Below are 26,749 nucleotides of genomic sequence, written 5' to 3'. Positions count from 1 at the left end.
TTGCCTGTCACTTACTTTTTTCTCCTCGCTATGCTAACTAGCACTATGAGACCGTGGATAATATTCATTTTTATTTAGTTTTCAGATCTTTGGAAGTTGTTTTTTCTGTAAAGTGATAGAAGACTTCTGGGTTGTATAATAACTGTTTGTGTTACAATACTGTTGCTTAAACCTGAGTGTACGTAAAAGCCATCTGTTTCCATATTGCTAAAAATGGCAGAGCAACAAACCTTGAATGCTGTTAAATATGAGCTAAGGTGTCGAAAGAAGCTACTGCTGCTTCTGTTCTTGCTGAAACCAACTTATTTCCATTAGTTCTCATGGCTTAGAGTGTGATCACTCTAAACACAATGTCAAATCAAGTGCTGGGACTTTGTCTTAAACACTAGAGTTAATGTGCTTTTACATCATAAGCTAATGTGATTTCAGAAATGGAGGCAGTTGAGGAAAGACAGACAGACAGAGTTATAGAGTATTAGTCTGACTTGTTGTCTGCTTCAGTAGCCACTGTGTCTGTGGTAGCTATTGTCCTGGGCAACTCTACTTTCACGGCCAAAGACAGATGTCAGCACTGGTAGTCTTATCCCGTACAACTGCCTAACATCACCACAGGCTTGTGTTTCAGGAGGGCAGCCAGAAGCCAGTGGTTTTAAGATGTTAGAATAAAATGAGTGTTTCAGCAGGAGTGCCTGTGATGGTGGGATTTTTCCTGGTTTGGCGTTGGATTGCTTTAGCCTATCATTGTCCAGCTTCGAATCATGTTTTGGTCTAGGTCTGGTTTTGCTTCATCACCTTGCCTACACTTCTATTCCTGGTTCTTGGCATGAAGATGGAAATCTAAACAGCCTGGCCAACTGAACAAACAGCTCTCTCAGAACCAGACTGCCACCTCGTACTCTTCCTCTTGCTTGACTGCAGCCCTCAGTAGCCACTTTATCACCCTGTGGTACTGAAAGAAACCTCTTAATACTGGCTGAGTTTATGACCCTGCGTTCTCAGACCAGGGGTCTAGATATTGATCTTCATCAAAGACTCTTAGCTGCCACTTTCAACTCAGGCCTGATTTGGGCAGCCTGGTTAATTTAAAAAGCCAATCATAAACTTTTAGCTGGAAACTAACAACTTCTGTCTTTTTCCATGAACTTTGTTGTATAACTTTTTTAATGTACCTACATACATGTAGGGATACTCAGAAAATCTTTAGCAGTGGCTATGAAATGACCCTCACCTTAACCTTTGCTTTACCTCACTTACCACAGGAAGTTGAAGCTTACCCACGGGAAATAGACACTTTCACATTAGGGGCCCACTTTACAGAAGGACATGGAAAGAAAAACTTAAATTACTACACGTTTCAACACTTAATAAGTCACATTGTCATTTTTGAGTATTTTAATTAAGTTACTTTGACAACACCATGCTTACTTTTTTCTTTCGACCACTCTTTTTTTCCATCCCAAAAAACACACCCACTTGTTAACTCTCTTGGGTTATTTATAGCTCAGTCGCATGATAGAAAGCATATTGTCTCTTATTTGTTAGGTCTGGTTGCTTGCCCTGCTTCTATCATTGCATCATTCTTAGTGGAGGCTGGAGTCCAGGCTTTATGAATGAACTAAGCCTCTGCTGGAGGATGGGAGATGGCACCGATCCCACTGTGATGTCACTTCAGAGACAAGGAGAAGAAAGGCAGCATTATGATCACTCCCATTCATATGTTTGCCTTCTTCTCTCTTTTTTTGCCACCCCAGTTTCCCTTGTCCTGGGATGGGCTCATTTTAAATATAGTGACTCACTCCCCTCAACTCTGTTGTCCCCTATCTTTGCTTTCTTCCCTTAACTAGGTCCTGCTTTGCCCAGCAGAGTGCGTGAGCCCAGTCAACTCTAGCCCTGGCCACAAGAATCTTAATTTCACACCAACACTCTGGAACGCAAGCAAAGATTGTTGCAAATTGAGGTCATGTGTATGGGTGTTTATATGTGGGTCAGTGCATAAGGAACCAAACAGATCCAATGTTTAAGGCTGGGCTGGGGTTGTTAAAATGAGCTGAGGTGAGTGAAGGTCCACATCCTGTCAGTCATTGGCAATATGGCAAAAGAAGGAATAACTAATCAATGCATTTTATCTTACATTCAGATTGAGCACAAGTCTAGATTCATCACTGATTCTAAGAATAGATTTACTTATTATTCATTCTGCATCATTAGGAAAAATGAGCTCCATTTCATACTTTCCACTACAGACACCCTTTTCTTTTGCAGCTTGAGTCTTGTTGGGCAAATGTGAATGCCATAATGCTGCATGTGATTTACACCCTCTCCCACATTTCGTGAGCTAAGTGGATGGGACTCATTTCGCGGACAGACCCATACTGCCTAATGTGGAAAGTGATGACTTGTGGATGCTTTAAGCATACTGACCATTCTGCATCTAATGGGACTCGCAGGCATTGAAATCGTATCAGGACTTCATCATTTAGTAGGGATCGTCTAGATCCAAGCTCGCCTCTCACGCTAATGGATTCACATTGTACATTAGCACTGCCGCAGATAACTTTCATATGGATCATTCACCATGGAGACTGCTCTATTATCACTCCACTTTAACGTTTAGAGTTTTCCTTTCAACATTGCTTTGCTCTCCGCTTGATGTTTTTAAGATTTTATATTCACAAAAATAAAGAGGGCAGTGTACGTGCATATGAGACACAACACAAAGAGTAAAACATGTTTTTGATATTTTTTTTATTTTTACTGCCACCTAACATTCCCAGCTTGCTTTGACTTCCTGCAAAAAAAAAAGTGAGTCCAAAAAAACAAAGAAATAACACAAGTTGCATTTCACAATTTAATTTTGTGCCCATAATCATAGTTCACATTTTTCTCTCTTTAGTGTTCCAGAATGTTAGTTCTCATGCGCTGTGGTGTCGAGTTGTCTTTGATGGAGGATTTAGTGCTAAAGTGGGTTCAAGTCTGTGTGGGCAAGTGCTTGTTGGGGTTGGGTTGATAAAAGCGATGGGGAGGAAAGGGGTGGTGGGTGGTGGGGGGGTAAATGGTTCGAAAGTGCAGACAAACTCTACTCGATCCAGCTTAAATAAACGACCACATTTTTCCTCTGCCTACACATCAAAGCACAGACAATTGAAGCTCCAGTCCTATCTTAGAGTTTGCAGCCGTTTGCAACATGAGCATTGCTGCGCTGCTCATGCTGCTTTGCAGAAAAAATAGCACGGTAGGAGACAAACTCACTGTCAAGGGCAGCTAAACACGGAAAGCTTCTAAATTATTTCTTTTTAATAGTGAGTTTATATTGATGGGGTGAGCTGTGTCTGACAATAGCCAACAAGGTTCTCATGCTCAACTATAAAACATTGATTATTCTAAACTATTCTTTTGACTAGAATGAATAACTTTCTGTTTGTTCACCAGTGTATGAGACAGCCAAAAAGAAAAAAAAAAGATGCCATTACAGGCCTAATTAAGTCCCACAAAATAACCCCAAATAGCTGTTGTCTGTCTTCTGTCCCAAGTCTGTTGTGAGGCTTCTTATTTTAGGAAGAAGAAGAAGATAAAAGAACCAAAGAAAGAAAGGGAGAAACTGAGAGACCTAATTTTACAAACAGCCAGACAGACACTGGTTACACAGGCAAAGGAGGGACAGCTGCTGTGCATTCCAGACAAGGTCGAGACGTCAGTGAGTGGTGAAAACAAGCATGAACTGAATGTTGCCCCACTGTACTGCTGGCAGATAAAACCGCCAGCCGGTGGAGATGCCAGCACATCTGGAGGTTTGACGAATGGCGGTGCTCCTCTGGGGAGTGGCACAGCTTTTCCTCGGAATTATTTTCCCTGTTGTGATTTGTTTGTTACTGCTTTTGACAGTCAAGAGAGATTAAGCGAGGAGATAGACATGCCGCAGAAGTCAAGACCTGAATGAACCTCTGCTGTGTATGTATTGAGCCCACCCCCCCCCCACCAAGATATGTTGTGGTATGAAGTCTGCTTCATGCACTTTACCCTTTCAGTTTATCGTGCGAAATAAATTACACACCGAAAAGTTTGCTAGATGTGGTTATATGTTGTGTAAGTTCACGTCACCTTTTTGCAGATTGAATGATTAAAAACATGCCTGTTAATTAGGCTTCTGTGTCTGTTTACATGTCTTGTTTTTCAGCAGCCCGTATCACTTCTTGTTGCCCAGGGCTCCTTTGCCCCCTTGTCCTACACTTCTGCAGCTTGGTCAATCTAATTAGATGAGTGCAAGTCATCAGGCACTGTTTAAAGCCTTCAAAGGGATCTCTGTTCACTGCTGGGTGCCCACTGGCAGCGAGCAGAGAAACAGTAAACCTAGTGTGTCACTGAAAACCTCAAGACAGCCCCAACCCCCCTTAACTCTCCAAGCCACCCGCCAGCAGCCGCCGTGACATCATCACCCCATCCTTTGAACCTTGACCTGTCAGAATGTTTGACCCCATGCTCGGGCATGTGACAGTAGGCCCTGTGTTTAGGGGTGACACGGTAGGAGGGCTAGGAGGGGTCACAGTGTCACTGCTGGGCACCAGGCATTGCTCTCCCACCCAGGATGTGTGGTTAGATGAGAGGACGGGGGTTAAAGTGTTTGTGTATAAACCTGTGTTTCTGTTTTAAAGCAAAGTCTCAAATGAGCCACTTGCCGAAAAAAAAAAAAATCTTGCTATTGCATAAAACTTTATAAAATAAACATCACGCACGAGTAAATTAACAAAAAAACTTGCCGTCAATTTTTCAGATTATCTGTTTTTATTTGACATTTTTCATACCTATGTGTAATCCAAAAGCAAATGCGAAAAGTTGCTGGTTATTGTAGATGTCCAGATTTTTTGTGTGCGTGCGTGAGTGTGTATCTGTGTGAATTTCTGACTGAACCACACTCTCAACCCTCTCTGTACCACACCCTGTCAGTCTCAGTCTAATTTTCCATTCTGTAGATCGCTTTCATTTTTGCAGCTTTTGTTGTCAACTGGAATTAGAGTTTTATGTTCGCGTCTCATTTATTCAAATCACTACTGAATGCTGGTAACACTCAAAAAGAATCAAACACTAATAATCATTTGTCCTTTTTGTTTGGCAGATCTAGAGTTTGGAGACGTCCCCCAATTGACTCCAGGAAGTAAACAGATGATGGCCGACGCTGTGATGGCCACCTTTAGCGGGTTCACAAAGGAACAGCAGCGACTGGGAATCCCCAAAGGTAATCCTGTCAGCTGCTTGTGCTCTGATTAGTGCCTGTTAACATTTCCAGTGAGATAATCAAATTTTAATCAGTTCGGCATGAGCCTGCAAATGTCTGCAAACAGACAGACTGACAGTATCACCATGAAATCTAGGTTTGGTTAATAATTCCTCTCTGCTCTTTGTTCACTGCTGTGTGACAGTTTGCAGCAGGTGCTGAAATCTAGTGTGCAAACACAGTACAGTGCACTTTCAGTCTTTATGGCATCAAACACATGTTTGATACATTATATAAATGTCTGCATTAATATGCGCAGGCAATATAAACGCACTCCAGCATTTCAAGGTAAATCTAACAATGAGACATTTTGTTGCCCTCCAGATCCCAGACAGTGGGCAAAAAAACACGTGGCTGAGTGGCTTACATGGACAGTGAACGAGTTTAGCCTGAAGAATGTAGCTTTTGAAAAATTTACCATGGATGGAGCCACCCTGTGTGCAATGGGGAAGGAGCGCTTCTTGGATTTAGCACCTGACTTTGTTGGTGACATCCTTTGGGAACATTTAGAAACACTTCAGAAAGGTAAGGCCCCACAAAGTTAAAGCTAGGAAAGATATTGTTTTTTCTTTTGTGTATTTTATGAAAGAAAAAAAAAATACAAGCTGAGTTCAATACCTTTTCCAATTGAGGATTTTATAGCAATTACTTTAGTAACCGGAGCTGAACAGGAAGGCACGTTTTGGTTCAAGTCATTAATTTTTGATAGTGCTGGATGCAGTTACATGATAGAAAAAAAATCAATGATGAGGTCACTGACGCTCACTCTCTATCCATTTTTTATGAAGAGGATACAAAGCATTACCCCATCAATGGACTGACCTCCAACTTCCAGGAATCCCGCTATACCTCAGACTATTTTGTCAGTAAGTACTCATCGCAGTCCTTGTCAGTCACACTGTTTAATGGCCAAGTTTACAGTTTCAAGATATGAATGAAAGTGCAGTGTGTTGATATTGTAAACAAAAGCAGATTGTGATTTTAAAAAATCTGCTTATGCTGTAATAAAAGCTGTAATAAAAGTTGTCACTACCCAAACATCATATGAAATTAGCACTTTAGGTTTATATGGGTTTTGCTCTAATCAACTATCTTGCCTTAAGCCATAGTTGAGACCTTTTAAAGGTTATGAACAATTCATAGCTTACAGGTTACAGATAGCTCTTTGAATGACCTCAATTTGGAGAAGGTCAGTTCTGACCAAACTAAAAGGCAAAAGGCTATCGTCTTGAAAAACACAACTCCAGTCTCAAAAATTTTAATGTTTGTTTCCGAAAACATTATTCCACAGTATAAACATTTACATTGCTATCCATTTCCCATTACAGGGTTATTTACATAGAATTCTTTTGTTAGTGTAAATAACAGAAGCATACAGCTAGAAGTGGTGGGAATCTTTAGGCACCTCAAACTGATTTATATATTTTCTTGCATAATAAAAAGTGCACAATAACATGCCAAATAATACTATTTATCACACGCCGCTTACCAACAATTACCACAAACATTAAAAATGCTATTGAAAAGCTAACGCAATTAGCATCATGTTTATCACTGAAATTTAAACACAAATCCAATGTTTTAAAGTCATTACTAAACAAAGTCACGTTACGGTTACTTCAGCTATTACTTGCAGACACAATTTCTTCAGGATTCAGCAAAGAGCAGATGAAAAAGATGAGCATCCAACTACGGCAACTCGACTAGGACAAACAGCACCGCAAATCAACTTCTCTGCTGACTCTCTTAAAGTGGCAGCACAGATTCATTTTAACAAAACCCATTTCAAAATTTGGAAATTGATTCAGAATCTTACATGTCCACTGGTGCAATGCATCTGAAAATAGATTACAACCCCCACCCCCAACTGCGAGCAGCATCAGCCAGCTGTAGCATTTTGAGTTATGTTAGGGACACTCCTTGCAGGAATTTCTTTTCTTTTTTTCTTTTTTTGGAATACCCATGTAATGCAAAACTGATAACAATGTGAAGGTTTTATAAAAAACATGAATCACTATGGAGCATTTGAAATTGGAGTTGTTAGATATTAGTTAGTTAGATCTGGTCAGAATAAAATTTATTTCTCCAAAGGTTATTAAAAGAGCTATCTCCAACAGGTAAGATAATGCATTTGTAAACTACATTTCTGCAGAATCTCACTTTAAAATATCTAAACTTTCCCTTTTAAATTCTGCAAGAATGTTTTATTTCTCAAGAACATGTTTTGTTATGGACAGTTTGCAGCCTGAGCAGTTGAGCAGCAGGTTAGCACAAGAGGGATACTTTTAAAAATTGTCCATTATGTTTCTCTTGCTTTCATTTTTTGTTATTTTCCACCTTGCTCTTTCATTTTGCTTTGTATCCGTATTTATTTCCTTTCGTGTTTCCAGGCTACGGCATTGAGCATGCTCAGTGCGTTCCTCCTTCCGAGTACTCAGAGCCTGGCTTCATCACGGAGTCCTACCAGACCCTTCATCCTATTAGTTCAGAAGAACTGCTAACTCTTAAGTACGAGAGCGAATACCCCGGTGTCATCCTGCGAGACACGGCCCTCAACTCCATGCAGGGTGACTACTTTTCTGTCAAACAGGAGGTCATGTCCCCTGACAACATGTGTGTGGGACGCCTCAGCAGAGGTGAGATGTCATAGGTGCTACAAGCGTATGAAGATTATTGCTGAGATTTGTTAAATGCTGCAGGATTTGTCTGGAAGATTCCCAGTGACAGAATTCCTTCATTTGCAAACAAAATATTTTAGCTGGACTGACTTTAATGCATGTTTTTGTGTGTGTGTGTGTTAGTGCCTGTGAACAATGTAAGGTGTCTGTGGGTGTCTTGCCTGCATGTGATTCTGCTGAAGCTACCAGAATCTTGACATGCCACATCAGTGTGCGTGTATTAGAAGAGAAGATAAGCAGGCCCTCTGGTTGGTTTGTGGTTCGAGCAAACCGCCTCACATACTCAAGACTAGGCTGGAAAAAAACAACAAAAAAAAACCTATTGTTTTTGTCAGAGTGATACACGAACCAAAGCCACAATGTGTTCTCCTCTTACCGCCTTGTCCCTTATGTAAAACAGATCAAGTGGTTTAACCTTTTTTTCCTTTCGTTTTTGTTGCCCTCCTTTTCCTCGACTCAACCTTTAGGTTCTGGGTAAGACGACAGAGGTGTCATCTTCAGTTAGCAAACCCGGGGTTTTCTCATGAAATGCTTTTTTTTTTTTTGTTCTCTAAATGCGCCCGCTTGTTTTCTCTTCCAGTGATAGTTTACAAAAGAATTAACAGCATGGTTTACATTTATGGCCAAAAAAGCAAGGCTTTTCTTCTCACAAATCCCCAGCTGTATAAATGAATAGCATGTGCTATGTACTGTACACCGTGCATGTTGTGCTCCAAGAGTTTTGCCTGCAAGATTTAAGGTCCAATCGTCACGCAACATGCATACCAGGCTCTCAAGCGTCGTGTTGGGCTCTCTCGACGTGGGAAAGTACTTTGGAACACAACTGACATCCACATATGGCTTCAATTTGACCAGCTGAAGACTTAAGCATCAGTGCAGGCACAGCATTATCTGTCATTTGTTAATGACTTTGCATTCAAAGAGTGTGCTTATCTTTCCCAGGGCCAAAAATAGCAAGACAATTTGTGTGATTGTCTTCCATTTAGAATCAAATCCAAATGGTGGTTGTAAAAGCCAAATGAGGTGTGAAATAGAGAGAAGAGACTCAGCACAGAATGATGTAGCTTAGTGAAAAGAAAAAAAAGCAAAACAAAACACTGTCACTGCCAAGGTATTTATGCCAAACAATTGTGTTAATTCACTAAGAAGTTTTCTGCAATTCTTGCATTTAAATGCTGAAATTAAATGAAAGACAAATTAAATTCAAGGCCTAGGATTCCCTGATAATTCCCTGTATGCCAGAATTTTATAATACGATCATCTTATGATGAGAAAGCATGGCATTATAGTCATTATGGCCAAATCTTGTAAATGACGCTATGCATGATCTCATTCAGTGTTGCGAGATCTATTAAAGCTTGGAGTATGTGCTGCACTGCCACACCAAACTTTAGCTCAATATTTGTATATCTGACTGAGCTATAGTGATTTTTTGGTTGACAGACAAACAAACACATGCACACAAATGGGCAAAAACATTGTCCCCTCTTTGCCTTAAGTGGTGGGTGATGAATCACTCTTGATAAACAGTTTATTTTTTCAAGAGCTTTTAATTTGCAATAACATTGTAAAATTTGATTTAAAATACCTTTCTTAATTATTCCTGTCAGGTAAGCTTGGTGGCCAGGACTCGTTTGAAAGCATTGACAGCTTCGAAAGCTGCGACCGACTGACCCAGTCGTGGAGCAGCCAGTCCTCGTTCAGCAGCCTGCAGCGAGTACCGTCGTATGACAGCTTTGATTCGGAGGACTACCCCACCGCCCTGCACGGCCACAAGCCCAAGGGCACCTTCAAAGACTACGTGAGGGAGCGCTCAGACCTGAGCAAGGACAAACCAGTCATCCCTGCGGCTGCGTTGGCAGGATACACCGGTAAGACCTCTAAAAGTCCAACTTTTTGGTGGAATAATGTTGGACTTTGAAAAGTTTTTTAGACATTAATTAGACAGATACTTAAAAATGATTAAAGGCCTAGCATTTTCTTGAAAAAATGCAAATTGTTTAAAGTGTTTCATGCCAGAGTTTTAAAATTAAAATCATGTCATATTGAGAAATGAGGAAGTTATGGCTATTGTGATCAAACCTTGTGAACAACATTATGTAGTCTTATGCAATATCTTCTGTGTTAGCGCTCCGAGTATGTGTTGTCAATCAATGAATCTCAGCTAATACCAAGCCAAACTTTAGCTCAATTGCTGTAAATTTCAATGAGGTATAGCTATTTTTGTGTGGGCTACGGTCGATTAGTTGTGGCGGGTATCTTGAATTGGGTTAACCCCAAAAAGTTAATCAGTTGTAGGTGTACATGCAGTGATTAATTTTTGAGACATATTGATTTCTGTCCACTGCTTCATAAGATAATTTGCGAACAGACAAACGGAGTTGACTCCAAGAGTTCAAGCCAATTTTTTAACCAAAAATATTTGGCCATGTATTCTGTTTAAAGTATGAGTTGGAGACAATGCTCAGCTACCACCATGTCAAATTTTAGCTCAATGTCTGTAAAGTTCACTGGTGTATAGCCACGTTTGTGTTGGCTAAGATTGCTTTGCTGTGTCGGCCAGCTTGAATCAAGTTGACTCCAAAAGTTAATCAGTTCTCCCTGTACATCCAGTGATTACTTTTTGAAAGTTTCATTAAAGGTTGTTCAGTGATTCATGAGATATTTTGCTAATGGCAATAATGGCATAGACAAATGAACACACACAGAAACAGAGAAAAAAAAACATTTTCACTCCACTTTCACCTTCGGCGGCGGGCGGTAGAAAGGCCAAACTCAAATGCAGAGAAGGCTGAAATAATATATTACTGAATATAATTACTGTATCACTGCTACTGTTTGCCTCGCTTTAACAGACTTTAAGTAAAAGAAGCGGATCGAGAATTGTGGCTGTTTATTTTTCTACAAATAATTCTAATTTCTTCAGTGCACAGCTGTAACACACTTGTTGCTTGTTGATGCTCTGCAAAATAACCCACATGTGGGAGTGCTGTAATGCACCACTTTTAGACAAAAAAAAAAAAAAAAAGAAAAGAAGAAAAAACACCTTTTAACCAAGCTGCCCAAGTTAGGAGACAAAGTAGATTTGCTCCAACCTCTTTTTTTCTAGCTTCTGCCTTCACTTCTCATCTACCCCTTTATCTGCAGCCCGCATCTCAACCTATTTTTTCCAGGTCGTCCTAGCAACGCTGGTGAAGACATTGTGACATTGCCTGCCCCTGCGCATATAGCACCAGAGCAAAATTATCTCTTCATCTTCACACTCGTACGTGCCCGAAAAAAAAAAAAAAAAGCTGCCTTGCGTACGTTCTTCAAGTTCACTGAGATGTGGAGATATTTGCAACCTCTGAAGCAAGTGCACTATTTTAGCATCTGCCATGGGTTTATGGTTTAAAATCTTGCTGCTGTTGCTGCCTCCATTGTTTCCTTAGATGTTCAAATTACACTTAAAGGTTCTCAATGCAAACTATGAAATCAAACATACAAAAAGGGTATCTTGAACCATATCAAGTGGTGCAGCTGGAAAGAGTTTAATCCAGAAGTTTCACAGCTAAAGAATTCTGAAATGTGGGTCTACACTTAACATAAACATGTGGTAGTTGGCATCGCTTTACAAATTTTTACTTTAATAAGACATTAACAATTGATATAAGAAAACTCAGTGTCTAACAGACACTGAACACACGTATGCAGACACACACAGACATGGGCAAAAACATCCTCGCTCCGCCACAAAGCGTTTTCTCGCTGAAAAACTAGATTGCTGAGGAGTTGTTCTGTAAATGCTGCAGATTATTGGGACTTTTTCGGTCTTGTTAAAATTGTAGTCACATGGCTCCATGGTTGCCTGCAACAAAACAAAAAAAAAAAGGGGAAACCCACCAAATTTCACAAATGATGCGTTCGTCAAATCTCATTAGACCAACCCAAAGCCAGTACACACATGATAACTGGTTCAAATGCCACTCGTAGAACAATAAGCCATTCATTCGTAATGATGTTGGAACGATGTCGTAATGTACGCATAATCCAATAATGAGGAATTAAAGGCCTGACATTCCTTGAAGGAATGCAAATTGCCCGCTGCCTTTCATGCCAAAGTTTTAGACTAAGGTCAACTTATGTTGAGTTGAAAAGTTTTTGGTCAAACCTTGAAAATAACATTATACACGAGCTCCCTGTTCGAGTACGTGTTGTGATTGACCCTCGGCAGCTACCACACTCAGTATTTGTAAGACAAACATTTTTTGTGTTTTCCAAAGTCAGTTGGCTGTGGGAGCCATCTTGAATTGGGTTGGTACCAAATGTTAATCGGTTGGAGAGGTGTCTCCGATAAACATTTCCTGAAAGTCTCATTAAAATCCATGCAGTGGTTCACAAGGTATTTTGCTAACAAAGAGACAGATTTGACTTTAAATAGCTAATGGAACTGTTTGAACAAAGATCTTGCGCAATCTTTTGGAGCTCAGAATATGTGTTGGGGATCACCCTCAGCTACTATCACATCAAATCTTATGTCAGTATTTGTAAAATTGTTGTATAGCTAAAGAGTTATATTTGTTTTTGTGCTTTTAAAGTTAAGTCAGCTGTGGCAGCCATCTTGAATTTGGTTTACACCAAAAGATAATTAGTTGTAGATTCACATCCAATGATTACTTGTTGCAAGATTTATTAAAATTCATATTGTGATTCATTAGATATTAGATACAGACAAACACACACATGCAGAAACATCATTGCCCACTTTTAATAAGACACAGTCATAAGCTTCTCCACATCTTTCGCACATTTTAATCAAACTGGCAGACTAGAATAAAATTATGCAAAAAGTAGATAAATTATACATTTTTTCGACAGGCCATAGTTGCTATAGATTTTAATTTGATTGTGAATAAAACCCAGCACTTTGGCAGTACATACACCTTTCCCAAAAAGTAATCTTTTCTCACTCCTTTGGTGTTTTGTGCAATAAAAAAGAGAAAATATTAACAAACAAACAAAGAAAAACAAACAACAACAACAACATGCTTTTGTCCTGGGTGTTTTAGTCTTTTAAAGATGGTGGCACCTTTGTTTTTTGTTTGTTTCTGTCTTGATTGTGTACATAAGTGAAGAAAAGGTGAGCAAAAAAAAAAAAAAGGCAAAATCTTCATCAAATAAAGCTAACCTTGAAATAAAGAAGCAAGCTTTAATCCAGTTAGAAACCTGGGTTCATGATGGCCCGTAAAGTTGCTCTGCTCAGCTTCCTGTTCCAGTCACCGGGGTGACAGGTGACACTTGTAGCAAGGATGAGGAGTCAGATAAGGCTGCTGAGAGATAAACGAAGCTTCGGTTGTCATCGTTGTAGGTTTCCGGTGATAATTTCCCATTTAGACCTCAGTCTTTACAACATGTTGCACTTTCAGTGCATATTAAAAGATCTGGATTTTCATTTGGCCCGTTTCTACCCTACATATGAAAACCGATCCAAATATGTCCGCACTGCAGTGTGAAATAGCCATTGATAATTTAGGTCATGTATCATTATGTTGAAGCCCTAAATGGACTCATTTATCTTTGAGTTATTTTGTTTCTACCATAGCTATGGAAGCATGCAGTGAATAAGATACAAAACACTGCCATGAATAGAAAAGCCCCCACCCCTTCATAACTCTGTTTCAATGAGGTCCTTGTGCACGACGATTGTGGCATATTTTTGGAAACGTTCTTTTTCTTTTTTTTTTTTTTTGTATGTGACAGGGGTCGCTTGCATTCTAACGTGAGAGCGCAGTGTGTTGGTATTACCCTTATGTGGGCTGGCTGTTGCATTGGCTGACTTTTGAACATGAGCCGAAGCTCTCTTGTGTGAAAGAGGCGCTGTGTTGCTGTTGTCATGCACCCTCTTCAATCTTGGCAGGAGCTATAAAAAAAAAAAAGGTCTCTGAAATGCCATTTTCAAGTCTTCAGCCCACACGTCTGTTTCCCTGAAAACATTTGGTTTGCGTTGTGTAAGGGCACGTTTGGTTTTCTTAGGCGCCCGAGAGGTGAGCTTTGCTCAGCTCCAGTTTTTGCTGAGGCGGCGTGCTGCACAGGCAGGTGTGATTTCAACATGTGAGCCTCAAAAGTGGCTGTGTTCTCGTACGCACAGAGAAAACCGCACGATCAAAGCATAGCGCTGTGAATCTAGTTCATATACAAAACCAGCTCTTTTTGATAGTCTTTGTTCTGCTTTCCCTCCTTTTTCCACGAACTGTAATAAACTCTTGTATTAGTGTTAAAAATAGGCTTCAGTGGATTATCTGTACTCTTTTTTTTTTTTTTAATTTTAAAAAAGAAAAGTCTTCCCATTGCAACGCATCTGATGACTTTTGTTCTGAAACGGTCCCATAGATGCTCTGCAGAAGCCTAAAGGCATCAGGTCTTATTTTAAACCAGTGATTTCATTCGTATGGAATTCATACAGAGACAGACTCGAAATTCACATACTGTACACGGCAACTGGCAGACACCGTGATGAATGAGACTGTTGTATACAGGAGGACATTTGGTTCCACTGTCGTTCTTCAACTTGACCCAGATTAGAAGGTTTACTCTGTCCCTCCACAGACACAACTGAATTATTTGCATGAATATTTAACAATTTTGTACAGAGGGAGTGTAAAATGCAACAAATGAAATATAACACTCTGTCTGACCCCAACATTTTTTTAAATATATTTCACAATCATCAGTGTTTCAAAAATTTTTCTCTGATACGCCTCAGTTTGTGCTTTAGCTATGCTGATGTAACTTCTTTTAAAGGAACATTTAACATAATTTGAAGTGGAATTTGTGGAAAGGTAATGACCGATTTATATCTTAACCAATTGTAGATGACTGTTTGAAATTCTGACCGCACTGAGAAGCTAACAGTTTCTCTGAGTAATGCCAAAACCAAAGTGGATTGTTGCCATCCTAAAACAAGTCCTGTTTCAAAAATTTTACACTGGTCTATGCTTACACTAATTTATACATTTTAACACCATTGTCAATTTTACAATACATGGTTCTTCCAGGAAAGCTGTTATGACAATACCTGCGGAAGTGATTCAGACTGCAGTGGAAGTGTTACAGCTCACTGCTACCGAGCTAATTACAGAGTTTTATGTGAATAAATTGTAATGTCAAACTGGTGGCAATATTTAGGATTATAAAATAGCGTTTTCTTGAAATTATTTAGACTGGAGTTGTTTTGAGTCGGCTGCAGTCCACCTTGGTCATGTCTTTGTTCGAACTTGTTATTAGCTTGTCAATCAAGTCAGAATTACTCACAACTGAGTTTCAAAAGAGTTATCCTTTCCACAGAACCCCACTTGCAAAAACCTAAAATTTTCCTTTAACCCTTTGGATTGCATTTCGCTTAAATAATCTCTTCTGTACATTTTTGTTTGTAAAATGGAATATTACTGCCTTCAGACAATAATTAGACTTCAGGACTTTGGAAATGTTCTCAAAACCAGATCCCTTTGACTTGAGCTGACACTTACCTCAATAAATTCTCACACCAGCCAGCATCAGCACAAACAGCAACGCATTCTTTCAGTCTCACCGGCTCAAACAAACACCTCTCCTTCTCCCATCTGCTCTGCAGGCAGTGGGCCCATCCAGCTGTGGCAGTTTCTGCTGGAGTTGCTGACCGACAAGTCCTGCCAGTCCTTCATCAGCTGGACAGGCGACGGCTGGGAGTTTAAGCTTTCTGACCCAGATGAGGTGAGAGGTTGTGACCCTGCTGGTCACTGGCACTCAAGATGGGAGGTCCTAAGTAGTTGGCCAGATGAACAAGATGTCTTCTTTGTTAAAACACAAAAAGACAGTTGCCTTTTGTGTTGGGCTTTATTCATGTCTTAGAGTATTTACCTGGTTTTGCATTATGAGCATTATTTTTTCAAGATGTGGCTTGATTTCAAACTTGACAAATCAGTGACACCATTGTTTGTTTTGCTGTTGCAGGTCGCTCGCAGGTGGGGCAAAAGGAAAAACAAGCCCAAGATGAACTATGAGAAACTGAGCCGTGGCCTGCGCTACTACTACGACAAGAATATTATCCACAAGACGTCTGGGAAACGCTATGTCTACCGCTTTGTCTGTGACTTGAAAAGCCTGCTGGGCTACACACCCGAAGAACTCCACGCGATGTTGGACGTAAAGCCCGATACGGACGAGTGACAGAACTCTCTAAAAAACGAAGAGAGAGGACAAACGTAGAGCCACTCGGACTGAGGCTCATAAAGTGGTCTTAACTGTTCAGTAGAGTTGGTAACCCATTTATTGGCGGACCAAAAAATGTTTTTATTGACAAAACTGTGGTCTTTATCAACTTTGAGCTCATGTCTCTCAGAGCGTGATTTAAAAGGAAGGCAGTAGCCTGTATTCAAACCCTGTTGGATTTGAGATGTTAGGGTGTGTGTGTGTGTGAGTGTGAATGTATCTGATTCCTACTGGTAGTATTTAGAAGTTCAAGGCAAATGAAGTTCTGTTGAGTAGAGTTGGGTAGAGTTCAGGTTAGCTTCTGTTCTGTTCTGTCCAAGTAGCAAAGAGGAGGAGGCAAACCAAGACACAAAGAATAATAGAACCAAAAGATTTAAAAAAAAAGAAAGATTCATGTTGGGTTAAACTGAAAGCAGGTCAAAGGTTCCTGCTGAAATAACGGTTGCCAAAATGTAAAAACGGAACTTAGGAAGGCGTTATGTTATATTTACATACATGCTTAATGTCTGTGTAGAGCAAGAAGAGAGTTTTCAGTGAGAACCAAAAGAAAATTAAAGTGTCATTTAGGATTTGATGTTGTGCCAGTATTAATTACATTGTTGAAACACCCAAATCAAACCTATGAAGCCTGCTTTTGTCCATAAGTGTATTAAAGTAAAATCAAGAATTAAATGCCAACTTCAGACTGTTATGCTCTCACTGATTTGCGTCAGCCAACACTATAGACCCTGTGCTTTGTAGAGGTGTGAGGGCCTGGTGGGGATTACTCATACCCTGAAAGTCTGAAAGACAACTGAAAGTAGCCGTTGCTTTTGAAACTGACGCGTTCACCTTTACGTACATGTTACCACCTTGTTACAGACACATATAATGACTGAAACTTCTGCATTTTTTTTTTTTTGCATATGCTACCAGTATTAGCCAACTGTAGACAATCTAGAGGGGAAAATTCAGGAGTCGTTGGTAAAATCAGTGTGCAAATTAGATTTAAAAGAAAAAAAAATGTCAGTTCACTGTCCATGTTTGTTTGTGGGATATATATATATTTTTTTTTACAAAAGAATGTAGAATGCCAGTTTATTTTTGTCTGTTATGCAGTCAATTTTAGCCAAAAAGAAAGCAGCCAGAGTGCAGAGTGATGGTGTGATGTTTGACGAGAGGAAAATGGGGACAGAGAGAATAGAAAACAATTTGGTATAGATGAAAGTGACAGAAAGGAATCTGAATAAACGCAGGTGATGACTGCTTGTTATGTATAATAGATGGCAATAGTCCGAAAAGATGCAGGTTACACACATAGAACTTAACAATATACAAATTGATGTTATTTGTGCAGCTCCAAGTACATGCATTACAACTTACCAGTTACATTGGAGTGAATTGGCAGCAGCCCTCCCACACCCCCACCCCAGACAGTGGGAACAGTGTCCACACACTGGGAAATGCCAAAGTTGAGTATTATCTTCGACGTTATTGTTTACAGTGGCTGAATGTTACCCCTTATGGATGAAAATAGCTTTCGAGATGTCTATTTGTACAGATTGTATTTCATAATGCTTTATTGGGGACCCAGATTACACAAATAAGCAGGAGACAAAGCAGGAATAATAACCAAAACCCATGTGAGGTCTTTGGCTATGGGGCTTTGGGTATCCACGATGTTTGAAGATACGGACCAGAAGCCTCTTATGTGCTTTTTTTTTTTTTTAGTGTTGTCTTTTTGTCTGTTTTTTTGTTCAATCTTTGTAAAGCAGACAGCTTTAGGGCAAAGTCTTTGCTGATTTCCCACCGAGTGCCGAAAAGAGATGCTGTAATTGTTGCCGTCATCATGAAGCACTAACTCTCAAACCTGTGTTGCTTCTACAATACAGAGAATTGGATTCGAAACAACAACAAAACATTTTTTATAAACTGCACTGTGCGTTCATTCCTTTTCTACATGTTGTTTCCAAACAGTGTTCTGTTATTTTATTACTTTTTGTCATGATGTTCATAAGAAAGTATTCTATTACCTAAAAATTTTAATGTTTTGACAAGTGTTTTAATTTTTTTATGTGGGAGACTTCAATCTACTGCAGGACTTGTGTTTTAATGGACTCTTAGGCGAGTACACACATACCAATATTTTGTGGCATATGCATATCTCAAAACGAATTCAGAAGGAAAGCCTTATTATTTTGGATGTGGTTCTTTTCTGTATATTTTATAGTGTCTTTTGTATTTTTGTTATGAGATCATTTTTTTATTGTATTTAGTTCACAAACCTTTGAATATTTTTCAATAATTTATATTTTATAAAAGACGAGAGATGCAGACAGCTGGTGCTTACACGGGAATTTAAAGGTAGCGCAGGACAAAATAATGTAGCGATTTTTATTTTCGATTGTTTTATTATTATTATTTTTCTTTTTTTTTTATATAGAAAATAAACCTGTCTGCTAGAGAAAAAAGAAAAAAAAGGCTGATGCTGGCCCATCAATGACTTCTGCTGGAAAGGTTTTATAAACTGTAACTTCTATTTCTAAAATGTACTTCAAAATGTTATAAAATATATGTGAAGAAAGATTTTATCACTCTGTGCGTTGTTTCATTTCATACAGTTGTGATTCATCCTGTAGGTTTTGGGAATGGAATGTGCTTAAAATAAATTAGTCCTATATTTGAACTACCTTCTGCTTTTATATAGAGCAATTATGGTAATTACAGTAATATTAGGTGAGTAGCATGAATGGATGCATGTTGCCCGCCACCTTTTGAGCTTTAAAGATCATCATATGATGATAAATTAGGCATTTTGGTCAAACCAAGTAAATAACTTCATGTGAAATATTTCAAGGTTTTGCAACATCTGTTAGTGCTCAGCATATGTGTTTTTGCATATTGACTCTTTGCTACTACAACATCAAACCTCAGCTCAAAATTTGTTCATTTGACTGAGTTATGGTCATTTTTGTGTTGGCTAAGGTTTATTAGCTGTGGTGGCTGTCTTGAATGTGGTTGTAACCAGTTGTAGATGTGTACATCCATCTATTTGCTGAGACTTGTGTAAATTCCATCCAGTTGTTTATGAGATATTTTGCTAACTGACAGGTGAAAGAACATGTGCCCACACAGGTATGAGCAAAAACAGTCTGGCAGGTGATAATACAGTCTAGTTTCAGCATATGAAAATAATTGCTCAGTGGTTTTAACAGATTTGATTGACAATATGCTTCTGTTTCATATCACTTCGCTTCTTGTGGTCTAAAACATGATGTTGACTCTTCAGCTGCTGTGTTCAAGCCTCAACATGAGGGCTTAACGAACCTGATGAAATACTGGTAAAAGAAAATGGAACACACAGCATGGAACAAACTATTATTTTGATCTAAGAGACTCATAAATTTAGAGACATGGAATATTAGTTTCAGTGACTGGGCTGCAAGACCCGTCAGAGGCTGCATTTTTCTGCCGAGTCTCAATAAAAAGCTGTAGGATGTTGAACAGTTAAGGAAAATCTCATCACCTACTTGTATTTATCATCACCTGCTACCACATAAGGCAGGCAATTATGTAATTGTCTGTGTGTGTTTGTGTGTCTGTCTGTTAGCAAAGTATCTCATGAACCACTAGACAGGCTTTAATGAAACTCCCAGAAAATAATCACTAGATGTACATCTAGAAGTATTGCCTTTTGGAATCAACCTGGTTCAAAATAGCTGCCGCACATAATCAACATTAGCAAACACGAAAATGGCTAAAATTCAGTGAATTTTATAGATATCGACCTAAAATTTGGTGTAGTAGAGGAAGACAGTTATTCTCAAAATTACTCTGAATCCTAAAATAATTAGTTTTAGGCTCTGTGTTATAAACTTTGGCATGTAAAGTGGCATTTGAAATACCTAAATTAGGAGAAATGGAGTTTAATTCTGTCTAAACTGAGGTGTTAATGGCTGGTATTTTTTTTACCTGGAGTATTTTAAAACAGCAGTGATCCATTTTGGCTTTGGCCCTGTTCTGACTAACTGTTAGGTTGTAAAACTGGTCAGAATTAAACTCTATTTCTTCAAACTAAGGCTGTTCAAACAGGTATGATAATAATTGTTACTAACCTTTCCACAAAATCCCACTTCAAAAGGTCTGAACTATAACTTTAACATATTCTGTGTCCAACTCTACTTAATTAGGTCACCAGCAATGTTTGAATGGGCTTTTTTATGCATCAACCAAATCCACATACAGTTTATCACAGGACTTTAAGTTTTCAAGCAGAATACTGTTGTAAGACAATGAAACAAGAAACATGTAACAAGTGTCAAATACATATCAACAAAAGTATTTAGGCATATTGTAACATTCTGATTCACTTCACCGCTTACTTCACATGTCGTGTTCCAGTTCTGTCTGGTGTGCCTCTTACACACTGATAAGGTGATGTAAAAATGAAACCGACACACAGGGGCCCATTCATGTTCTTGCAACCCCTCATATAAATTCCACTGTAGATGAAAAACATGCAGAGTCGTGGCTCGCTGCCCAAAACTCCACAGATGTTTGGCCCCTCGTTGCAGCAGTGTAGCAATCAGATTCAGAAATTTAGGTCAAGATCGCAGGATTTCTTCGAGGTAGGACTTTGAACAGACAAAACAAACACTGTGCGATTTCAAACTTTCTGAACACAGTTTTAGTTTTAGCTTTGACAAATATTTGATTTATTTTTTGACAAATTTACATACTTGAAATATGTAATATTTTCATTTACAGAGTCAGTAAAATTCATTGATGCTTACTGATTGTAAAGGGCACGTCTGAATTTCTTCACATGTATTCCACACTTAAAAAAAAAAACACAAGACAGCTGATTTGATTCCAGATATTCTCTTGCTGGTGCTGTTCTTGGCAGAGGGCAGACTGAGGTTACCCAGGTGGTTTTTCTCCTGTTCCACCTCCTCGCTCTGACTCGGCTGATGATCCAGACCAGACATGGTTGTTAGGCGGGTTTTAAAATACTTCTGCAGGCAGGGCCTTAGAGCTTGTTCTAACAGACCTGGAACAAAATCCAAAGCATGATAATACCTTTCAAACCCACCTACTGCACTTCCAAACACAGACACAAACCTGGATCACACAGACTTTTGCTCATGTACAACCACACACACACACACACGCCACTAAAAAGCAAATAAATCTGACTGATTTTTTAAGTGACATTTAAAAGTGGAAAAACTGCAAAGAGGAGAAGAAACCTCAGCAGAAAGTGAGAATGGTCCAACCTGACAGTCACAGAAATGACAGATAATTTCTTCTGCTCCCGACAAGAAGTATCACCTCCTTCAGTCGGCACCTTGATAGTAGAGTGTGGCTCATTTGTCAGATTTCATACTTAAATATTTATCTAAAAAGTGTTTTACCAAGTTACATCTGTCCACTGCACATAGTATTAACATGACTGAGTGAGACAGAGAAAGATTAAAATACATACTACTGTGGCTGCAGAGCTGAAAACTACAGGCTATATCAGGAATGTTGTTGTAAAATGTTCCTTGAATAAAAAATAGTTGACCAAAAACATTAATCTTGAATAATATTTTTGCCTGTTGTGTGTGGGGAGGTTGGGGGTGGGGGTGTTATTGTCTGTTAACAAAAGTGTAATGAACTACTGGACAAATATTAATGAAACTCTCTGAAAATAATGGATAAGCATCGACAACAGATTCACTTTTGGAGACAATCCAACTCAAAATGGCCGCTACAGCTAATCAACCATATCCAATGCAATGCAAAAATTAACTATCTCGATCAATTCTAAAGATATTAAGCAAAGTCTGATGTGGTAGTAGCTGAGTGTCATTCACAGCACACACTCTGAACATGAGTTTTTTTTTTCAAAATCACGTCAGATTGCACACAACATTTTCTAGGTTTGAAGAAACGATAATTCTCAACCTTTTCAACATAAAATAATCTTACTTTCAAACTGGCATGAAAGGTGTCAGGCGATATGTATTCCTTCAAGGAATTCTAGGCCTTTAATTAATCACAGTGGCCTTAACTTTCCACAGGAAGTCCAGCTGTTTTTGACACTATACAGCGTAGTGGATTTGTCCAAAACTAAGTAATGGAAATGAGCCTTTTGGACATTTTTAATGATGTGACATTTCAGTGGTTTTCTTGAATTTTGCGTGAGACTAAGTTGGAAACTAAGTTGTGTCATTTACCATTACCTATGTTTTACTTGGCTGCAGAACATTAAAAATACAAGGCTGTGGCTCTGCAAAATTACCCAGTTGTACTGTGACAACAAGCGGTACCAGAATTTGTGGTACTCAGAAAATAAGTCCTTGCATCTTTTAAACCAGTCACACATACGGTCTGAACAAATACAGCCATAAGAAACTGCTTTGTGCTGAATACAGGGCGAGGGCACACTTTATGTCTCTTTTTATCACCCACTGCCAAGAGCAAAAGTCAAAAATGTTTTTGCTCACATGTGTTTGTCTGTAACTTTAACAAAAAATCTCTTGAACCACAGAACAGATTTTATTAAAACATTTAATAAAATGAATCACTGGATGAACATCTACAACTGATTAACTTTTGGAGATAATCACAGATAATCAACATTAGTCAGCACAAAAGTACCTTCAACCTTTTCAGTTTTATAGATATTGAGATAACATTGTGTGTTGTTATAGCTGAAAGTCACTCTCAAAACATACTTTGAGCACTGACACATCTTCTGAGATGCATAAAGTCATTTACAAGGTTTGACCAAAATGGCTATAACTCTGTTCCTACTCATCATAACACAAACTTAGTTTAAACGCTACCATGAAAGGTAACAAAGAATACGCAAGATGCATTCTTTTCCTTGTGACTTTTAGAGGTTACCCTGGTGGATCATCAGCTTACATTTGACCGTATCTCTAATATCCTCTGTCACACCAACTCTCTGCACATCCTCCTTCACTACATCTTTGTGACAATCTCTAGAAAAATAATAGTCAGTTTTCAAAATCAAAATTACAACAAACTCATGTCATTCACCTCTGTTAGGAAACTGTGGAAAAATTCAGGGAGTCTAGGGAATTTTCAGTGCATAAAGGGAAAGGCCCGTTCTGAACGTCTGAGTATAGGTCATGTGCATGCATGCCACTTTGCAAAACCACAACTCTATTCAGAAATGCAACCTAAAACTGGATTATGCTGGGAGGGAGCCATATATCAACTCTGCACTGAAGACCAGCTGAGTTCACTTGGCTGGACAGAAAGATAAAAGTTTATGTTAGTGAAGAACGTGGATGATACAAAAAGAAAAAAAAAGTGTTGGTGTGAGGCAATTAGTGATGAACAACTCAAAGTTTAATTTTACTTCAAACTCAAAACAACAAAAGTTCTGCAAGAAAATGTCAAGGAACAAGTCAAGGGGGAAGTTGGACAGAAACAATGGTCTGGCACTAAGTAACTGAAACCAGGCTGAATATATACTGTGGGAGTAATGAATTATATACAGAGAATGTGGGATGGTTACCAAACTATGGCCTGGTGCCAGGTAAAAAAGAGGGCAAGACTAAAAAGTCACGAGGACTAGTCAAGACATGAAAATTACAGACCAAGGGAGAAGATGAATAAAGCAATACACAAAAAGGACAGGGCAGGACAGCAGAACAGCTGTTAGCACTGTTGCTTCACAGCTAAAAGGTCCTGAGTTTTGAAACTCAGCTGGGATCTTTCTGTGTGGAGTTTCCATGTTCTCACCATGCATGCTCTAGGTGTGACTGGGAGCTTGCATGATTATATTTGTTGTGGCCCTGTGATGGACTGATAATTTGTCCAAGGTGTGTACCTCCATCTTAACAACTGAATGCTTAAACTTGGAGCCAAGTAGACCTGCTATGAATAGCACATACTGTAAGTAGTTTATCTATTTTACTCATTCTGAAATACTGTAATCTTTATCAAAAGATAATTCCTGTGACGCACAAGAGACTAAATCAGTGGTTCCATTACGCAGAGAGGTTGTGAAATATGACTGATGTGTCTCTGAAGGCTCTTAAGGGGACTGGGGACAACATAGACTCCAATAGTATCAAGAGATTAACAAGATAACATGACTTAGATCTACTATGTCTCATCAAATTTGACCCTAACCTTTTATTTATTTATCTAGTTATTTTTTAAAAAGCAAAGGCATTCCTCTTGTGACTTCTACTAGTTTTTTTTTCTTTTTCTTTTTTGCTTTTACTGAGACTCCATAGTGCTCTGAGTTTACTCTGGTCTTATACATTATTTCTGGCTATTAACATAGCCTACATGCAGTATCTAAAATAACTGAAACAACTGAAGAAAGGAGAAAAATAATTTAAAGCTCCTTCGCACTTAAAGTTGGACAGACTGTGTGTAGCTTTATACCAACCCTCCCTTTCTCTCGTTCATTGTATTGTGTCTGAGATGTGTTGAACCACTTGTCTTGGCAGGTGTGGGGACTGTATTATCCAGGCTTATGAAGGGCAGATTCAGGGTATCTCGTGCTTTGGCTGGTAATTTGCATTTTTATTGCCACTGTCACATCCTCGGTTAATACACCATTGACTTCCTGAACCACCTCTGGAGCAGACGGCCTCACCTTGCTATCCCACCTGAAATGAGAATGCCTGCTGGCCTGTGGATCTGCATTGGCTGAAGCTCAGGTACCAGTCGACCTGGCATTCTTGGACGGAAATGGAGTGTCCTCTCATGTTAATGTGGACTTTCCATTAGGAAAAGATGATTGATTTGTGTTGTACTGTTTCTGTGAATAGGCAATAGACTCACACAATAAAAGAGGGAGATGAGGCTTTGTGTGCAGGTGAGGCCATATGCGAACTAGAATGTGACTGAGTCAGGCTGCCAATAATGGGGGGAAGAGGAGAAAGGGCTTGGAGACGGAGACGAAGCGAGATGAGAGATGAAATAGAAAGCTGAATGCAAGAGGGTGAAGGTTAGGAGGTGAAAAGGACCAAGGGAGGGCTTCGAGGTGTGAAAGGATGGGGAGATGAGTGGTGAGAAATAGCAAAGGTGTTGAGACACTAAACTGCATTCATCTCAAACAATGTCTCCAAAGGAGATGACAGGAGAGCACAGAGGAGAGTCTTTAAAGTCACCTTTTGCTTGGTCTTAGATTTCTTTATCCTATACAAGTGAAAAACTATTCAAAAGCTAATTGATTTAGAATGAAAGTCAGTATTAATTTCTGAAGCATTTAGAAACGTTTTCATCTTGACCAAGGAGGGAGAACTTGTCCAGTTAAACAACTAAATGTTTTCATTTTTTACTGTGAGTCGAGTGGGATTTAGCAACTTTCCCAGGACATCTGTTCCCAACGCCCACGTTTGTGCCTTTATCCAATAGAAGAGTTTCATTTACAACTAAGATCAGTGGGGGCTGTGCAATGATTGGCCACTCGGGCCAGAGCCCAGAAAGCGAAGGCTGAGCTCTGAGAATTTTCCGAAACATTTTCTTCTCTGTTTTAGCCTTCACAAACATCTGCTTCCAATCAGTGGTAGAGAAGACTTCTTTTCTTCTGCTGTATGACTTGGGTTTACATGCATGTGAAAATCCCCGCACATACGTGGATACTCATGTGTACAGTATATACAACTGTGTCCACCTGCAGCTGCATGAAAAGCCATTTTTATCACCTACCATCAAATGCATCACTTACACAATATTGTTGCCAAAGGAGGGGACAGATGCTATTGATATTAATGCAAGACAATGCATGTGGCGGTTCATCCCAAGTCCAACTCCCTGAGACTGTAGACTGAGTGGAAGGGATGGAAGGTGAGGACTAGTGAGTGTATACTATTCGGAATTAAACAACAAAAATCTCTAGGTACACCAGGAAGATGGCTCTCAATGATAAACTGGAAAGTGAATGTTTCAGGCATCAGAAGCCCAGAGTGGAAAAGGAGAACCAGGAGGAAGCATCATGTAAGCCCGTGGCATAGCATGTGCCACAAGCAGATTGAATAAATGGCTGATATCAAGAATTCCTACCAGCAGGTGAAGCAGGTTGGTGTGAAAGAATGCTCAATGGTGCTAATCAAGGAAGTGTGAGAACAGGCTCCCTGCACAAAAGCGATACAGGCTTGGGTCTATTACACCCAACAGGACACAAAATGCAGGTTGTGCAAAGATCCAATATACAATACAACATATCATAATGAAATGTAAGATGCAGGCAGTCATAGAAGTGTACATAGAAGTAAGTAAAATTAAATTTTACATATTACATTTTAAAATAAATATCATAAAGTGCTTTACTACAAAATAAATGTTCATATATTTATATTTATAAATGTCCTTGACTGAACAAACAAAATTAATTTAAAGCAAGTTTAAAAGGAGAAGTCTTTAGCTGGTTTTAAAAGAGACCACCAAGTCCACAGATCTCAAGGTCGGAGGGAGAGACTTCAAGAGTCTGTGGGCCACAGCTGCAAGAGCTTTGTCTCATTTAGTTTTCAGCCTTGAGTACTGCGTTGCCAGAAGACTCTGTTCACTCAAGACTTTGGGACCTGCTTAGCACTTTTGGATGAAAAGTTCCATAGTGTAT

General features: G+C 39.2%; 1 protein-coding gene across 2 annotated transcripts in view; it reads left to right on the top strand.

Moving 5' to 3' along the window:
- Nucleotides 1-18,741, top strand: part of ets1 (v-ets avian erythroblastosis virus E26 oncogene homolog 1) — a 43,614-nt gene extending 24,873 nt beyond the window's left edge. For both annotated transcript variants that reach the window (XM_017420126.3, XM_017420127.3), the window contains 7 exons: nt 5,111-5,230; nt 5,594-5,794; nt 6,058-6,135; nt 7,660-7,905; nt 9,558-9,818; nt 15,557-15,675; nt 15,916-18,741. In XM_017420126.3, the coding sequence (XP_017275615.1) occupies nt 5,111-5,230; nt 5,594-5,794; nt 6,058-6,135; nt 7,660-7,905; nt 9,558-9,818; nt 15,557-15,675; nt 15,916-16,131 (1,241 nt within the window). In that variant the 3' untranslated portion in view covers nt 16,132-18,741. The remainder of the gene's footprint in view (nt 1-5,110; nt 5,231-5,593; nt 5,795-6,057; nt 6,136-7,659; nt 7,906-9,557; nt 9,819-15,556; nt 15,676-15,915) is intronic.
- The last annotated feature ends 8,008 nt before the right edge of the window (nt 18,742-26,749 follow it).

This window comes from Kryptolebias marmoratus, linkage group LG2 (assembly GCF_001649575.2).
Source record: "Kryptolebias marmoratus isolate JLee-2015 linkage group LG2, ASM164957v2, whole genome shotgun sequence".
Classification (NCBI taxonomy): domain Eukaryota; kingdom Metazoa; phylum Chordata; class Actinopteri; order Cyprinodontiformes; family Rivulidae; genus Kryptolebias; species Kryptolebias marmoratus.
This window is presented reverse-complemented; position numbering and strand designations above follow the sequence as displayed.